Here is a 14,891-nt window from a genome sequence, read left to right as displayed (position 1 = left end):
AAACAAGAAGAAAAAACATCACTTGTAAGTTGCATTTTTCCTTTCCACAAACACTTAGTAAGGCACTTACCTAAACAACCAAATATCATGCTCACTACCAAAAAGCTAACACATTTCATAAACTTTACAATTTTGCCAAATGTCCTTATTTGTTTATTAAAATACCCTGGTTTTTTTCTTTAGGGAACATTTGATTTTGCATTTTTTTACTAGCTGGCAGTTATTTTGAAATTCCTGTAATTTATTTCTAAGTGCATAAAACCAAGTGCCACGAAAAGAAAGCTAATACAAATAAAGCACTATTTAACGTGCCATTTCTCCTCCATTCAGGTCCGATTCAGTTTTAAAACGTTAACTTTCGGGGCTAGAAAAACTAGCACAAGAGTGTCCAATGGCAATTAAAAAGTGGGCTTTTAAGATTAAAACCAAACCATAAACAAGATCCCTGGCTTGTTTTGCTCCTCTGAGCCAACTGTAGCACTGAGGGCCCCCAGCCTGGGCCATCCTGCCCCTCTGGGTTTCCCTGACTGAAGGAACTGGCCTGCCTACAGGGTGATCTGTAAAAACACCACTAATTAACTACAACTCTTGTCCTGGAAAGTGGTGACAAGGCACTCAGGTGCACAGGGATCAACCTGAGCTGTCCTGCCTCTGTGCCAATCACACCCGGCCAGGAGGCAGCCCAGGGATGCCACGTTGATAAACCCTCACCAAGAAAGCTGTGGGAACACCCTAACAAGCCAAGTCTGCCTCTTGTACCCTGTAACTCCTCAGCACTGCCTTGCACACGACCACACAGATCCCCGAGTGTTTCCAAAGCCATGTGCTCGTCTTGTTGGAGCCCAAGCAAAGGCATTCAGTACCTCAGAGCTATTCCCACGTGGCTCAACAACTTTCACACAGTGTTGTGGCTGTACGCAATGCTAAAATGTAATTCCTGAAGCATGTTTTTGCATAAGTTAAGAAAAACATGTTACTCTTTCCAAGTAACCTTCCATGAACTTTCTTCCTCCTACACCTGACCCAGAGCCTGGGTGAATGTTTTAAATAGGTAAAAAAAACCCTGACAAAATTATTTCATGTTTCATCTACACCTTGTAAAGGAAAAAAACCACTGTTCTTTGTGAACAGAAAAATACACAGGCTTTTTTTTTTTTGAGACTTATTTCCCTACTAGAGGCTAACTTGTTGCTGCATAAGGGTCTCAGATACTTTCACTGAATGCTTTCAATTGTTTTTCTGTAAATGTGTCTGAAATAATCAATTCAGCTTCATATTCAGGCAGCAGGCATAATAAACGCATCAGCATGTTATTTCAGATAAAAACATGTTCAAAGTGAAAGTTAACAGCATGGCTGAGCTCCCAGGACCAGTAACGAGCACAGAACTTTGAAATTTAGGATATCCAAATTTAAGGACATTAATCTGGTCCTTCTCTTCCTACACAATAGCCAACAGTAGCATCCCTAATGGAAAACCTTTTTCTACCTGTTGTATAGCCAGAAAAACAGCAACAACAAAACCAAAACTCCCTGAGAGCAGACCCTGAAGAAAGAAAAAAATTCAGTCTGGGGAGTTGAAGTGATGTGCAATATATTGCCTTTCATCAACTATAATTAATTGAAAATAGTATGAAAACTTCCCTAATGTCAGCATGTATAATTGTTAACAATTGCTATTAGAAGATGAAAAGAAATGCTGTGTCAGGCTGTAATATCCCAAGAGTTCATGTGTATCATCTGCATATATAATGTGAACTCACTGTGCCAGACCTTTTCAGCTCTGCAAAAGTACAACTGGGCTAAAAATAACTCCGGCTCATAAAAAGTTCGATGTTTTGGTGTAGATATGACAGCAGTACAAAATTGCTACTCAGCTCCAGATTGCCTCAGCAAAAATGACAAATGTGTTCAGATAAACTGTGGAGACCAACAAACAACCACCCTCAAAGGCTGTGTTGCGCTTTCAGACAAAAAAAAATCAGGTTAAAACTTGGTTCTTCCTGCTTCTGTCCCGCAGCTGTCCATCAAAACCAGCTTTCTCCCTGCGGTCTATCAAATATTTCCCTCACAAATCAATTTTACACATGATCAGCCCATACCCCTACTGAGCTGAACCTCCCCGTTAATTAAGTGAAGAAATTACCATATATATTATATTAATGCAAACATCATTCAGCTAGTAATTCACGGCTGATCTGGATAATGGAAAGGTTGAACACCCATTAACCCAAGCCAACAAAATGGGTTGGCTGAGAAATTCTAGCAGGTCTCATGTGACTCTTCCCTCTAACTGCAGCTCTGCGGTATCTGCTATTGTAATAATTAAAATCCTCCCGGTAGATCAATACTGGAATCTCTTTATGGGAAGTGCCCTGATGGAAATGTCTCAAGGAAGCTGGGGCTGTGGAACTCTGAAAAATTCATTTTTTTTATCTGACAATTATCACCACACTGCAGACTAATTCAACAGTGCACCCCTCTCACTCTGCTTTGAATGCACTGGAGATTGACATCTAAAAAACCCTAACATCTCATTTTAACAAATAAAGGCACTATTTCCACATACAGTTTGGAATTATCAGCAATCATGAAACCAGACAAAAAATTAATATACATTAAGCACTTCATCTTCTGATGGCTTCCTCTGAGTCTCAGCTATCGCAGCCTTCTCCTCATTTCCTCTCTTTGTATCTTCCTGTATTGATCTCTGCCTTTTCATCTCTTGAAAAAAGGGAAAAGACATGTAAAATTATTATAAAGCTTGATATTTATGTATTGAAATGTGGACTTACATTATCGGGTTTTCACATATTTATTGTTAAATATTATTAAATCATAAGATGGGAAAACAGGTTTTATATTTTCTCCTACCTGGTCTGCTCTCCACGTATTGACTGAAAGACTGGAGCTGAGTTTTCCTGACGGTCGAGTCCTTGCTGAACACAACGGGATTTCTAAACCGTTCTGCTGCTTTTTGTGACCGCTCAGCACGATGTTCCTCTGTTCCATTCTGCTGGGAAAAAACCAGACACACAACAGTTTCTTTTGTTTACAAGCGGGAAGACATTAATTTGAAAGGTACGTTTTTGTGAGGGGACAGGACACAGCTTTTGCAAAGTGGATTTCACAACTCAGGCCGTGGTTTATATTGGATGGAAGTCTCAGCTGCGGGGAAAAAAGCAGAAGAGTGATTAACTTTTCCCTTTTTTTTTTTTTTTGTTTTGTTTCATACGTGGTGGCAACGACTGGCTTTTTGCTCTGTGGGCACACTCCTGCAGAACTCTCTACTTCTTTACCAAGCAGACCTCTTCATTGTGGCCAGCATTTGCCAGCGATGCCCATTTTAAACAAAAAATCGCTCCTTTGCACCTTTGCTGTGCCAAGCCCCGCGCGTGCTGCTGCCAAGTCGCGGCGTCTCTGCCCCTGAACACGATCTGTATCATTTTAAAGCGTGTTGCCTTTAGCCTCTCTCCCTGCCCAGTACCAAAATCTGTTGTTTTCTGTAGTCCCACAGACTTGTATGACAAGAAGAACTAGTTTCTAATTTTATGCCCATTGAGATAAACCACTAATGCTGGATGAAGTCTAAAAGGTAGGATTATAATGCTACCCCACTGAACTGCATTTCATCAGCTATAACTTTCCAAAGCCAGATTTGTAAGTAAGCCCTTTACAGCTAAGGAAACTACAATTATCTTTTCCAGGGCTTCCTATGTTAATACTGGTAACAAATTCAAATGATTCTATCAACACGAAATATCCCAGAAGACTGAACCACTGTGGTGTGTGGAAGCTGCAGATACCGAGGTGCTGTGTACCAAACAAATATTTCATTTTATACCTAATCTTTTATTATTTTTATTAAGTGTTTTGAAAGTAAATAGGGAAAGGCTAAGATGCATGACTAATAGCTAAGCCTGCTGAATGCTGAAACTGGTTATCAAAAGCTACCAAGACTTTGCCCTTCCTCTGCATTGAGACAATTGGTAATGAGGGAGTTCTCCAACGGCCTATTCTCTCGCCTCAAGGAGGCCGGGGATACACAATCCCCAAGGGAAGGTAACAGTTTATCCTTTTCCACAAACACAGAATGCCTCATTTAGAAACCTGTAAACTGCATTTTATTAAAAAACAAATCCACCTCAATGCCAAGAGCTCCATGAGAACAGATGGACACCATATATTCCTTATAACGCCGCCTTTCAACCCTTCCTTAGAAAAGACGCACGCAGAGATAAACTGTTAAGTTGCACCTTTTTGTGGGAGTACCCTAAAAAAAAATCAACTCCTTCACAAATGCTTTTTATAAAGAGAAATACAATTTTTGTCAGGTTAGGTGATACCAAATTACCCCAAGAGGCAGCCTGTGTGTCATTTCACAGAATTAAAGCTTAAACAAGTAATGCTTATACCTCTGGATGACTTTTTAGCTGCACTAGTCAGGTGGTTATAAGATTTTGGTTAAATAAAAGGTGGTTTCTTGCTATTAGTATAATAACAATCTAACAGCCTAAACTAGAGTCTTTACCAAAATAAACAAACATGGCTAATTTTTTAGGCCTGGCAACATGCTAAAATATCAGTGTGATTAGCTAGTAAATCCCATTTTAAGAAACCTTTTTATGACTGGGGACTTCTGCCACTTTACAAATGTATTCCTCTAAGCCCACTAATTCAGTTAGCCTTTTCAATCCATTGTATTATTCTTGGGCCAGCTTCATTTTGCATTAAATCCACTGCAGAAAGCTAAATTGAACGCAAAAATCAGACTTGATCCAGGCTTCCTTTTGTTCAAAGATAGAGACCGAAAGTCCTCTGCTGCTGCCACACACTTTCATCACCAATTTATAGGAACCGACAGTGTAAGGGAAAAGCAATGAAAGTCATTGTTTTGGGACTTCAAAGCATCTCTGTATCTGGGGAAGGAAATCCTTTCAGTCAGCAGTGCTCTCCCCACAGACTGCAGGTGGGTGAAAAGTTATACCCAACTGGAAGTGCCCCAGAGCCATAGGGATATTAATGACATACAGGGTCTGTTTTTAAAAAATAGAATAGCAAGAACACAAGGGTCTAATTAAGAAAATGAAATGGAAAATTGATTGGTGGGCACTTTATGCTGAAGTGGTGAACATTAGGAATAGGCAAAGTGCCCATATACACCACAAACTCGTGTCTGTTTTTCTCAGAAGCACTCATCGAGCACCCAAAGTATGCAACTCTTTAAAGTGTACCACAGCTTAATTTTAATGTAGGAAAAACAGAGGACCAGGACTGGGAGGGAAGCAAATCTCTGAGAGTCCAACCCCACTCCCATTCAGGTCAGGTAGTCCAGCTGCTGATTGCACCAGCAGCAGGATGGAGCCCGTGCTGCATTTCTGGTATCAGTAACAACCTGAGCAGGCAGAATTGAGAGAGCTTCTTACAGCTGTTAGTGTTCTGCCAATGACAAGTATCAAGATTAAGAGGGGAAAAAAAAAAAAAAAAGTGTTGATCAATCAACAGGAAAAAACCCAGTTCATTGCAAAGCTAACTGCACTGCCACGAAGATTTTCTGTGTTTCTGAGTCTGAAAGATTTGGTAAGAAATTATTTTCCCCCTCACAAAATACAAACCCTCAATCATAACACACAGGTACCAAAACAAAAGCATTAAGCAAAACTTACCTTAATGTCTTGCTCTGAGCTATCTGTTACAGTTTTCTGAGCAGCACTGGAGAGTGAATTTGCCACCTGTGGCTGAGCTTCTAGGAGCTTCTTCAGCTTCAAATCCACCAACTTACTGTTTTGTTCTGCTAAATATGCAAATACCACATACAACAGAGTGAGATGCATTTCAATGCAGACTCGCTACAACAATGTAGCAATTTAAAACGTAGATTTAATTCACTTTGCTATCATTTTGAACTTAAAAAAAAATAGAAGGAATTGTTTTTGTGATTGGGATTGGTACAGGTTTGTGTAACATACACAGATTTTTTTCTTGGAAAACATACGTGACACTCAGCTGAACAAGTAAACATGCTTGCAGACAGCAGATGAAAAATACAGAAAGCAGATAATGTTTAAAGTTACTCCCAATGGGTACATACCTATGCTTTGGTATAAAAACACACTTAAAAACCCATTTATTTAAAGATGACAATTTATCATATAATTTACATACTGATAACCCCTCAAGTTTATGAACTACTAATTCATCCTAAGGCTTCTTGGCACAGCTTCCCATAAAATTTCAGTATCAAAAAAGACTACTTTCTAGTAATCACTTACTATGATTCATAGAATATGTTGAAACTGGGAGTCATAAAATGCTTCAGAACTGCATCAAAGGCACAGACTCGAAGTCTGCTGAAGGCCTCAAATTTTTCAATCAATTTTAGCAACTTGGATCAGAGCCCAAATAAATAGTAGTAGAGAACTTTACCTCCCACTAATGCTCATTCTGTATGTGAGCGCTGACTGCATGAATTTGTAACACACCTACACAAGGAGTTGCCTACACACAGGTAAGGAGGAGGAAGGTGCTAATGGCAAGCTGCAGCACAGACTGGGGAGCTGTCCCTGGGCAGGGCAGCAGAGGAACACTGGCACAGAAGCCCCCAGACACACACTCTACACGCAGCCCCCCACGTGAGGAATCACCCCTGCACTGGGAGCATCACCTGCACGTGGGATGCACTTACACCTGGGCCTTGGGTCACAGGCAGAGGAAAGAGCAGTTCTGTGCTTTCCCACGTGCGCAACCTGAGTTTTTCACTGCAGGCTGGTGACTTCTAGCTGCTGTGGAAAGTGGAGTCATGACTGTTTAGCCACACAGCTCCTTCCAAGGTCTGGAGCGCTCCAATGCATATTAGCCAAAACATTTTTGGCATGTGGGCAGTCAAATGCTGCCTGTCTCCAGCAGCAATGGGCTGGGCTGGATTATGAAAAAGGATAGTTTCCCTTTCCTCTGGCACACCCAGTCAGGGTATCCTTAATTGAGGCTCACATGTAAGTACATGCACATTCTCGTGGGTTTATACATAAACATCATGTAATAACCATGATATAAGAGGCTCACAACATGTAGAAGTACTGACAAATACAGACAGAAGCGATACTTAAAACCAAGAAGGCGTAAAAAGAAATTTTCTCTTCTTGAGAGAGATAAGAGTGGCTAAGATTCAGCAGGGGACTAACTAAGATGGTCCATAATGATTCCCAAATCCGCAATGTCACGTAATAGTTGTGCTTTTAGGTGTTCCCAGGAGATTCAGCCTATACTTGGCATGACTGGCAGATTTAAACCAAAATCCATGTAGTACCACAGCACTAGACTGCTTTCTGTATTACAGCCCATCTTCTTTCTTGTCTGTACCTCTGGCTACTGTGCAGACTGAACTGCAAAATGATGTCCCAGGTCTTTTCCAGAATGTCTCCCCATGGTGGACATGGAGAACTGGGCAGTGGGTTTGTATCCCTGAAAATGTACCTCTCAGAAAAGAAGGCCCACAGAAATAAATGTTGGCAATGGGACAGGAATATCCACTTATTCAGCTCTATTCCTCCAAAAATCAACCAATTTTTCTTGGAAAATTATTTGACAGGATTCTGATTTAAGTAAGCTAAATTCAAGTGCTGGAAACACTAAATATATTTTCTTATGTGTCTGGAAATGCTCAAATAGAAAAAAATAAAGGACATGACTCAAATCTTTTGCATGCAAGCAAGACTACAAAGTGCTATATATACACACCACTGTTGGTTTAATTTACAAAGAAAAAAATACTAAATAAAGTTCTGATTTAACATATTATGGACTACACATTTGGGTCCACCTGGCATGGGCAGAATCAAGCCAGAAGATGCTGAAGATATTCTCTCCTGTACTGCCTGTTTCAAGACAGTCCTGTGCTGGCCAGGTTACTCCAGGCCTGAGCTAACTGTAGGATTCCAAAATATTCAGCACCACATTTACCACCTAAACTCCAGCTGGGCTTGAAGATTTTTGAAAGGGGGGAGTAACACTCCTGTGACTTCATGTGCTTATAAATCCCCTGTTATTTGAACACTGTTAAGTAAATAGGACTGCTTCTGCTCATATTTATACCTCCATGCCCCCCAGCTGGGGCAACAAGGTGTAAACACAAGAACTGGTCCTTGGAAGGAACCAGAGAGACAACAAGTCTATATGAACACAGAAAGGCACATTTGTTCCTCTTCCCTGAGCAGATGGGCCAGGATGGCAGTGCACAGTGGCAGCTGCAGTCACCCACACCATTGCTCATCCCTCTGCCTGCGTGGCACAACCCAGGCAGGGTGCTTTCAGCTGGCTCTGCTTTACCAATGTGGCCTAGGGCCCCCTTCTCCATCAAAAGAACCAGAGACATTTAAATCTGACATCGTTGGAAATAATGATTTTGTTGATTTTAAATTTCAACTGAACACAAATGCAGGATATTAAACATTAGGGTTTAAGAGACCAGAATAAAGCTGACAGAGAGACAAGCAGCACATCAGTATTTATATGATGATGGAGTGTTAGTCATGCAAAATACACAAAATAGCCATTATTTAAATTACCCGTTGAATCAAGGTCATTTTCTAGGTTAGTAAGTTCCTCTCCACCTCCAGTAACAGAGCATTCAGGAGCCTCCTCATTAGTATCTATCTCAATATTATCATCATCCTCATCCTCATCTGTAGGAACACACAGCATTAAGGTTAGTATTTTCATATGTACATGCAACACATCACTCAAAAAAAAATGAATGCTTTAGGGAACAAGCTGAGTTATGATAAAAATGCAAATAAGTCTGCAAGAGGAGACTCCAGGAGACTCCAGTCTGTCCACTTCTGGATGTATCTTTAAACAGAGGCAATTCATTAAACATTTGGGGGTCTCTGCTGGAAACTCCTGCTCCAATAAAGGCAGAGTCTGGCCTCAGTAGTGGCTGTTCCCTGTGCTGAACCTCTGGGTAACTTGAGTCAAAATGGTTTCCCCCAGGCTCCCAGTTCTCCATATTGCAGAATGGGTGCCAAAGCTGCCATGTGGCAGGCTCACATGGGTCTGGGCAGCAGAAGGACCTTGAGCTCCTGTCTCCTGAGAAAGGCAACCTGTAATCCAGGTACTGAGTTCCCATCTTGGTGAGACTTGCTACTCCTCACCTTGTGCAGCACGTCCCAGAGCAGTGATCACTGTACCTTGCCTAGGTTTTAAAGTCTCCTTCTTGTACAAGGAGGAACACTACCACCTGGAACATCACACTCAGTAAGCAACTAGGTCAGGTGCAGTGAGAGCACACTCATGAATTGCTGCTTTCCCAGAATCCCAGGATGGGTCAGGCTGGAAGGGACCACCATGGGTCATCTGCTCCAACCTCCCTGCTCAAGCAGGGCCACCCCAGAGCACATGGCACAGGATGGTGTCCAGATGGTTCTTGACTGTCCCCAGCAGGGGAGATTCCACAGCCTCTGTGGGCAATCTGTCCCAGTGCTGGGGCCCTGCACAGGGAAGTTCTTCCTCATGTTCAGCTGGAGCTTCCTGAGCCTCAGCTCCTGCCCCTTGCCTCTTGTCCCATTGCCCGGTGCCCCGAGCAGAGCCTGGGCCATGCTCTGGCCCCTCCCTGCAGACCCTGACAGACACTGATGAGGTTCCTCTCAGTGTCTCTTCTCCAGGCTGAACAGGCCCAGCTCCCCCAGCCTCTCCTCACAACTGAGGTGCTCCAGTCCCTTCATCATCTTTGTCCCCCTCTGCTGGACCCTCTCCAGGAGCTCCAGGTCTCTCTTGTCCTGAGGCTCCCAGCACTGGACACAGCACTCCAGCCTGGCCTCAGCAGGGCTGAGCAGAGGGCCAGGATCACCTCCCTGACCTGCTGGCAGTGCAGCTCCTAAGGCAGCCCAGGATGCCCTTGGCCTTCTTGTCCCCAGGGCAGGGCTGGCCCATGGACAGCTCCTTGTCCAGCAGCACCCCCAGGTCCTTCTGTGCAGAGCTGCTGCCCAGCAGGTCACCCCAGCCTGTGCTGCTGCCTGGGGCTGTTCCTGCCCACGTGCAGGACCCTGCACTTGCCCTTGCTGAGTTCCAGAGGTTCTTCCCTGCCCATCTCTCCAGGCTCGAGGTCCCTCTGAAGGGCTCACAGCCCTCTGGGGTATGGGCCACTGCTCCCAGCTCCCTGGCACCAGGAACTTGCTGAGCAGGCATCTGCCCCTTCATCCAAGTCATTGATGAATAAGTTAAAAGTGCTTTACTGCACTACTTTTCATCAGCATTGTTTGTAAGCTACACATATTTTAAATAAAATAATAATTGTAATTATATTTTTATGGGATCTTTCTACCAAGTTTCTCAGAGCAGCTTATGAATATCACTCATAAATGAGCCCCATAATGTTTTATGAAGTAGGTGATTATTATAATTACAATTATGATGATGATGTCGGTAAATTATGGCACAGAAAGAGTAAGTAACCTGAAGAAGATCAAATAGCAAGTTCTGAATTGTGAAGTAGATCCTAGAAAAAAACCTGACTCACATTTTCAATACAAATAAATAATGAAATTCAAGTCCATAAAAGCTAGATTAGTACTTTCAAAGTAAGTAGATGCATTGTATTTACTCACTTTTAAATCTCATATCAAATGCTATCTACACTTGTTCAGACTTACAGTAACATTTTTTTTTCCTATGTACACATGCATGTGTGTAAAAATGATAAAAAGGAGTAGGCTAAAGTGTGTCTGAAAAAACAATACAGTAACTAAAGGAACTTTAAAATATCCAAGACAGGACAAAACAAAAAAAAAATACAAATTATAAATACAGGACATGGGCATATTCAAACATAATATAAACAAAAAGGGTCCTAAATATAGTACCATGATGCCATAATTCTGAATCCCAGAGGTTTGGACCAGGATTGGTGCTGATCACTCGTGCCTTGGGAACACACTCAACCTCATTCCCAGCTTGCACTTTAGGCCCACACTGCTGTCATGAAGGTCATACAATTGTATCTTTATCCCTTTATCTCCACAGCACCTGTAATTCCCATTTTAGGAGCCTGTTGATTTTTTTATGTCTACTACTTTTTTCTAACCAGCTGCTCCCTTCAATTGCCCTGTAACTAATCAACATCCTTCACAGACCTCTGCTGATACAGACTAAGGCTCTTGCTGCAACAGACAGGAGCAGAGAGGTTCCCACTTTTCCAGCATTGGTGGTGTGTGTGATGGAGCAGCAGCCTGTGAAGCAGGACCCCTGTGCTTCAGCTGAGCACCATGACTTCCCTGGGCCCCCCTCCATGTGTTCTCCTTGATCTCTAGAAGAGTCAGCTTTCTTCCAAGCTGCTGCAGATTGAGCCAGAGTGATGGAGAAGAACATCTCCTTGCAGCCAATCCAAGATCTGCGAGCAGACCTGGGACCTGACAGATTGTGCTTCAGGTGTGGAAGTGGGTGGGCAGAAACACTCCCAACCCTCTGAGACACCCTCTATATTTCCACTTAAACTCACACAGCTGGTCCTGGGATCTGGACTCCTGTTGTTTCAGGAAGTGCAGAGATATGTGAACAAAGTAGAAGGGCACAGCATGATCTTCATGAAGTGGAGAAAAGAACAAAAAGTAACGGGATAAAAAGCAGACTGGAGAGAAAACAGAGAATGGTAAAGCAACAACAGCAGCAATTCTGATGGTTTTGAATTTCCTTCAAAGCTGCTTGACTGTTTCTGATGAGGAGCTGGACTTTGCAGACCATTATAAATCCTTCATTTATGATGGTGTTGGAAAAATTCAGTGGCACTCAGGCCATGGTACTCTCAGATACATCCTGGAGTTCACTGGGGCACACTGAAAGATGACTGGGCTACTGTGGACATTTGGAAGAGGTAGAAGGGAAGAAAGAGAGACACTCTCATGGCAGAGGGAAACTAAATCCACCTGGAGCCTAGAAGCAGACTCACCCAAAGGAGTCAGCTCACAAGGTCAGCTCACAGCTACCAGTCATCCCACCAGATCCTATATGTGTCAAAACAATCTAAACAAGATGACAGGGTTTAAGACTCCTGCATACTGAGGGAATGCTTATATTAGATTATTTGATTTTCTTTAATTTAATATAGCAAGATGAAATCAGAGGCATTGTCTTTGACACCACCATTTTAGGAAACAAAAGAGATGGCAATGTGGAAGACACCAGTTTCTATATCAGATGATGACCTGACCTAGTATTTAATTTAAAGTTGGCAGACTTTGACTGAATATGATTATCAGGACATTTACACTTTATTAAAAAAAAAATCAATTAAAAGCACTAATTTGAAGTCATTTCAGTATTTTTCAAGTATCTTTTAAAATCTAGATTCCTTGATTTAAATTACTCTAGGGTTTTTTTCCGGTTCAATGTTCTTCCAGTGTATTAAAAGGGAAATGTGCTTAGGCAGCATGTTACAACAAGATTTTGCAATTATAAATGATAAAAGGAACAACATGACGAAGAGATAACAGATATCTTTGATGAAAAGAACAAATTGCTAGTGTGAAAAACTTAAAGCACTTGGTCTAGAACCAGGGCAGACATTTAGAAAATGACTGAAGGACTGAAGAACTGCTTCCTTGGAAAGAATGTATATTTGCATCCCAGAAAAACAGTAAAGCTTTACTGTGTCATGAAGGAATGAATAAAACAAAAGAGAAAGAATTGAGTCAACAACTTAACAGCACTGACCATCTCCTGCACAGCATGGATTGCAGTCTGGATTGGAGAGAGAGAATTAAGTATCTTTTGGAATCACGTGAAAATGCCAAAATAATGGTGGAAAGGGACCCAAAGGCATTTTATAGCTCTTATGTCTTACTACTCAGATTAAGGTCAGGCCTAATTTGTGCTTAAACTGATATTCTCTTGACTTGGTTTAAGCTTGTCCACATGTGAAGGATTTGTAGCTGACTGCATCAATTTTTAGATTAAATGAAGAAGGAGTAGTTTTCACAGTGGAGCAAAAGCATTGATGGGGGCTGGATCACGTTACTGGGAGAAGCTGCACCAACAGCACTTGCTCTTCAGAGAAGATATCTCCAGCCTTCAGCACTGTCTCTGGGAAGTCCTTCAGGCTTGTGGATGTTGAGATATTTGCTTTATTTACTTCCAGGTAAAGAGTTCACTTTAAGGCTACAGGATGTGGCAGGAGCCTGTGCACAGCAATAAAGGCAGCAAAGGTGGGGAATGGAAGAAATGCAGAGTTGAAATACTGGTTCTGTGTGCAAGAAATCTGATGTCAGGACAAGAAATTACAGCAGTAATTGTCGACAGATAGAAACACTGCCTGCTAAAAATATTAAGGACCTAACACTTGTTCCATAAGTTGGAGACTAAGCATGATGAGTAAGGCTGTGCCACCCCATACACTCCCTGAAGATCACTGCCCCAAAAGTGAAATCTTGAGCAGACCCTGTCCTCACCACCCCTGGGTCCGAGCCACTTCCTCACACCGACGCCAGCTCAAATAAAGGATGGAGATGTGCCAGAGAGTAAAGAAAACACACCACCTGAATCCCAGAAGAGCAGACGGGGGTTGCACTGCTCAGGGACAATTCCTAGATAATATGTCAATTCTGTTGTCCCGGTGCTGCTGGGAAAAGGGGGGATATTTGGATCTCTATCTCGATACTGTCCCTGGATCCATCTCAAGGCATCCGCTTATCGGCCCGAAGCTAATAGGACGTCTAATAAATTTGAAGCTGCCATCCCAAACCCTCTGGCAGTTGGCAGGAAGAAGTATTTTCTGTCTCACATGCCAAATAACCTATGAACAAGACTGGATTTCATAGCTAGGGATGCTGCTTATCCAGGAAAGTTTCAACTTGCCATAGTCATTTGAGTTTCTCAGACCTTGGTTAAATAAAGCCTTTTAAGAAAGAATATTGCACCAGTGCCAAAGCATGAAATTCTTAATGAGCACATAGAAACAATGGAAGAGATCACGCTTTTACCTACAGCTATAAGGAAGAAGTTAGTCTTTAAAGACTCCAGAATCCCAGAGCTGAAATACCACTTTTTTCTTTAAAAATTGAATTGAGAGTAAAATTATTTAGTACATTCCCTTTTTGTAAATCAAAAAGTAATTGCAATCAATGCAGAAGAAGAGATTAATGATGTATAATGGACAAGAGAGCTCTGAAGACACAAGGTAATAAGCTTGTCTTGGGTACTTTGTAGGGAATACAGGACTCTACACAATAAAAATGTGAATGCAGTTAGGGGAAACATTTGAAGTCCAGTAGTAATAAGGAGACTGTCTATTAAATCCTATTTTTTGGTAGAAATTTAAAAACAAAAAAGACTAAACCCAGAAGTAATTCCAATTCATTTGGTTTGTAAAGTGTTGGTGCCATTTCACAGAACTACTACATTTTAGAAAAATTAATTTCTTTGGGGGAGATTTGGTGTAGCACCTGGAAATACCAGTGGTGTGACAGAATTATGTGGAAGATGTGTCATAAAGAAAACTCTTTGAGAAGGAAGAAGCAGAAGAAGATGCTATAAAATGCATACTGACACAAATAGAGCAAAGAGGCATAAAACAAGACAGGGAATGAAAAATTTAGGTCCAAGAGAAGTTCAAAAAGATTGGCCAGACTATTGCATGAACAAAAAAAAAAAAATAAAGTAGGAAGTATAAATCAATGCAAAAGTAGAAAGCTAGGAAATTTTTGCACTGATAAAACCCAATAGGTAGAGTGGTGATCGCTTTATAAATGAGTTGTCATCAGTGCTGATACTGTCTGCTCCTTTAGTAGCACCAAACTCTCTGGGTGCATATGCAATCCCACCCTACAAATACAGTTTTCTTTTAATATATATGCACAGCCACCTCTCTGGCTGCTTACAGATTGCAAGAAGGGCAGGAAGACCAAC

At 41.8% G+C, this 14,891-nt stretch overlaps 1 protein-coding gene across 15 annotated transcripts in view; it reads right to left on the bottom strand.

The window, feature by feature from the left end:
* Window positions 1–14,891, bottom strand: part of EHBP1 (EH domain binding protein 1) — a 205,945-nt gene that overhangs the window by 36,346 nt on the left and 154,708 nt on the right. For 5 of the 15 annotated variants that reach the window (XM_053937969.1, XM_053937978.1, XM_053937964.1 and 2 more), the window contains 4 exons: window positions 8,564–8,680; window positions 5,666–5,793; window positions 2,874–3,015; window positions 2,617–2,723 (listed from right to left, as the gene is read on the bottom strand). In XM_053937969.1, the coding sequence (XP_053793944.1) occupies window positions 2,617–2,723; window positions 2,874–3,015; window positions 5,666–5,793; window positions 8,564–8,680 (494 nt within the window). The remainder of the gene's footprint in view (window positions 1–2,616; window positions 2,724–2,873; window positions 3,016–5,665; window positions 5,794–8,563; window positions 8,681–14,891) is intronic. The other 10 variants (XM_053937971.1, XM_053937970.1, XM_053937973.1 and 7 more) reach the window with 6 other exon arrangements.

This window comes from Vidua chalybeata, chromosome 3 (assembly GCF_026979565.1).
Source record: "Vidua chalybeata isolate OUT-0048 chromosome 3, bVidCha1 merged haplotype, whole genome shotgun sequence".
NCBI classification, from domain to species: domain Eukaryota; kingdom Metazoa; phylum Chordata; class Aves; order Passeriformes; family Viduidae; genus Vidua; species Vidua chalybeata.
This window is presented reverse-complemented; position numbering and strand designations above follow the sequence as displayed.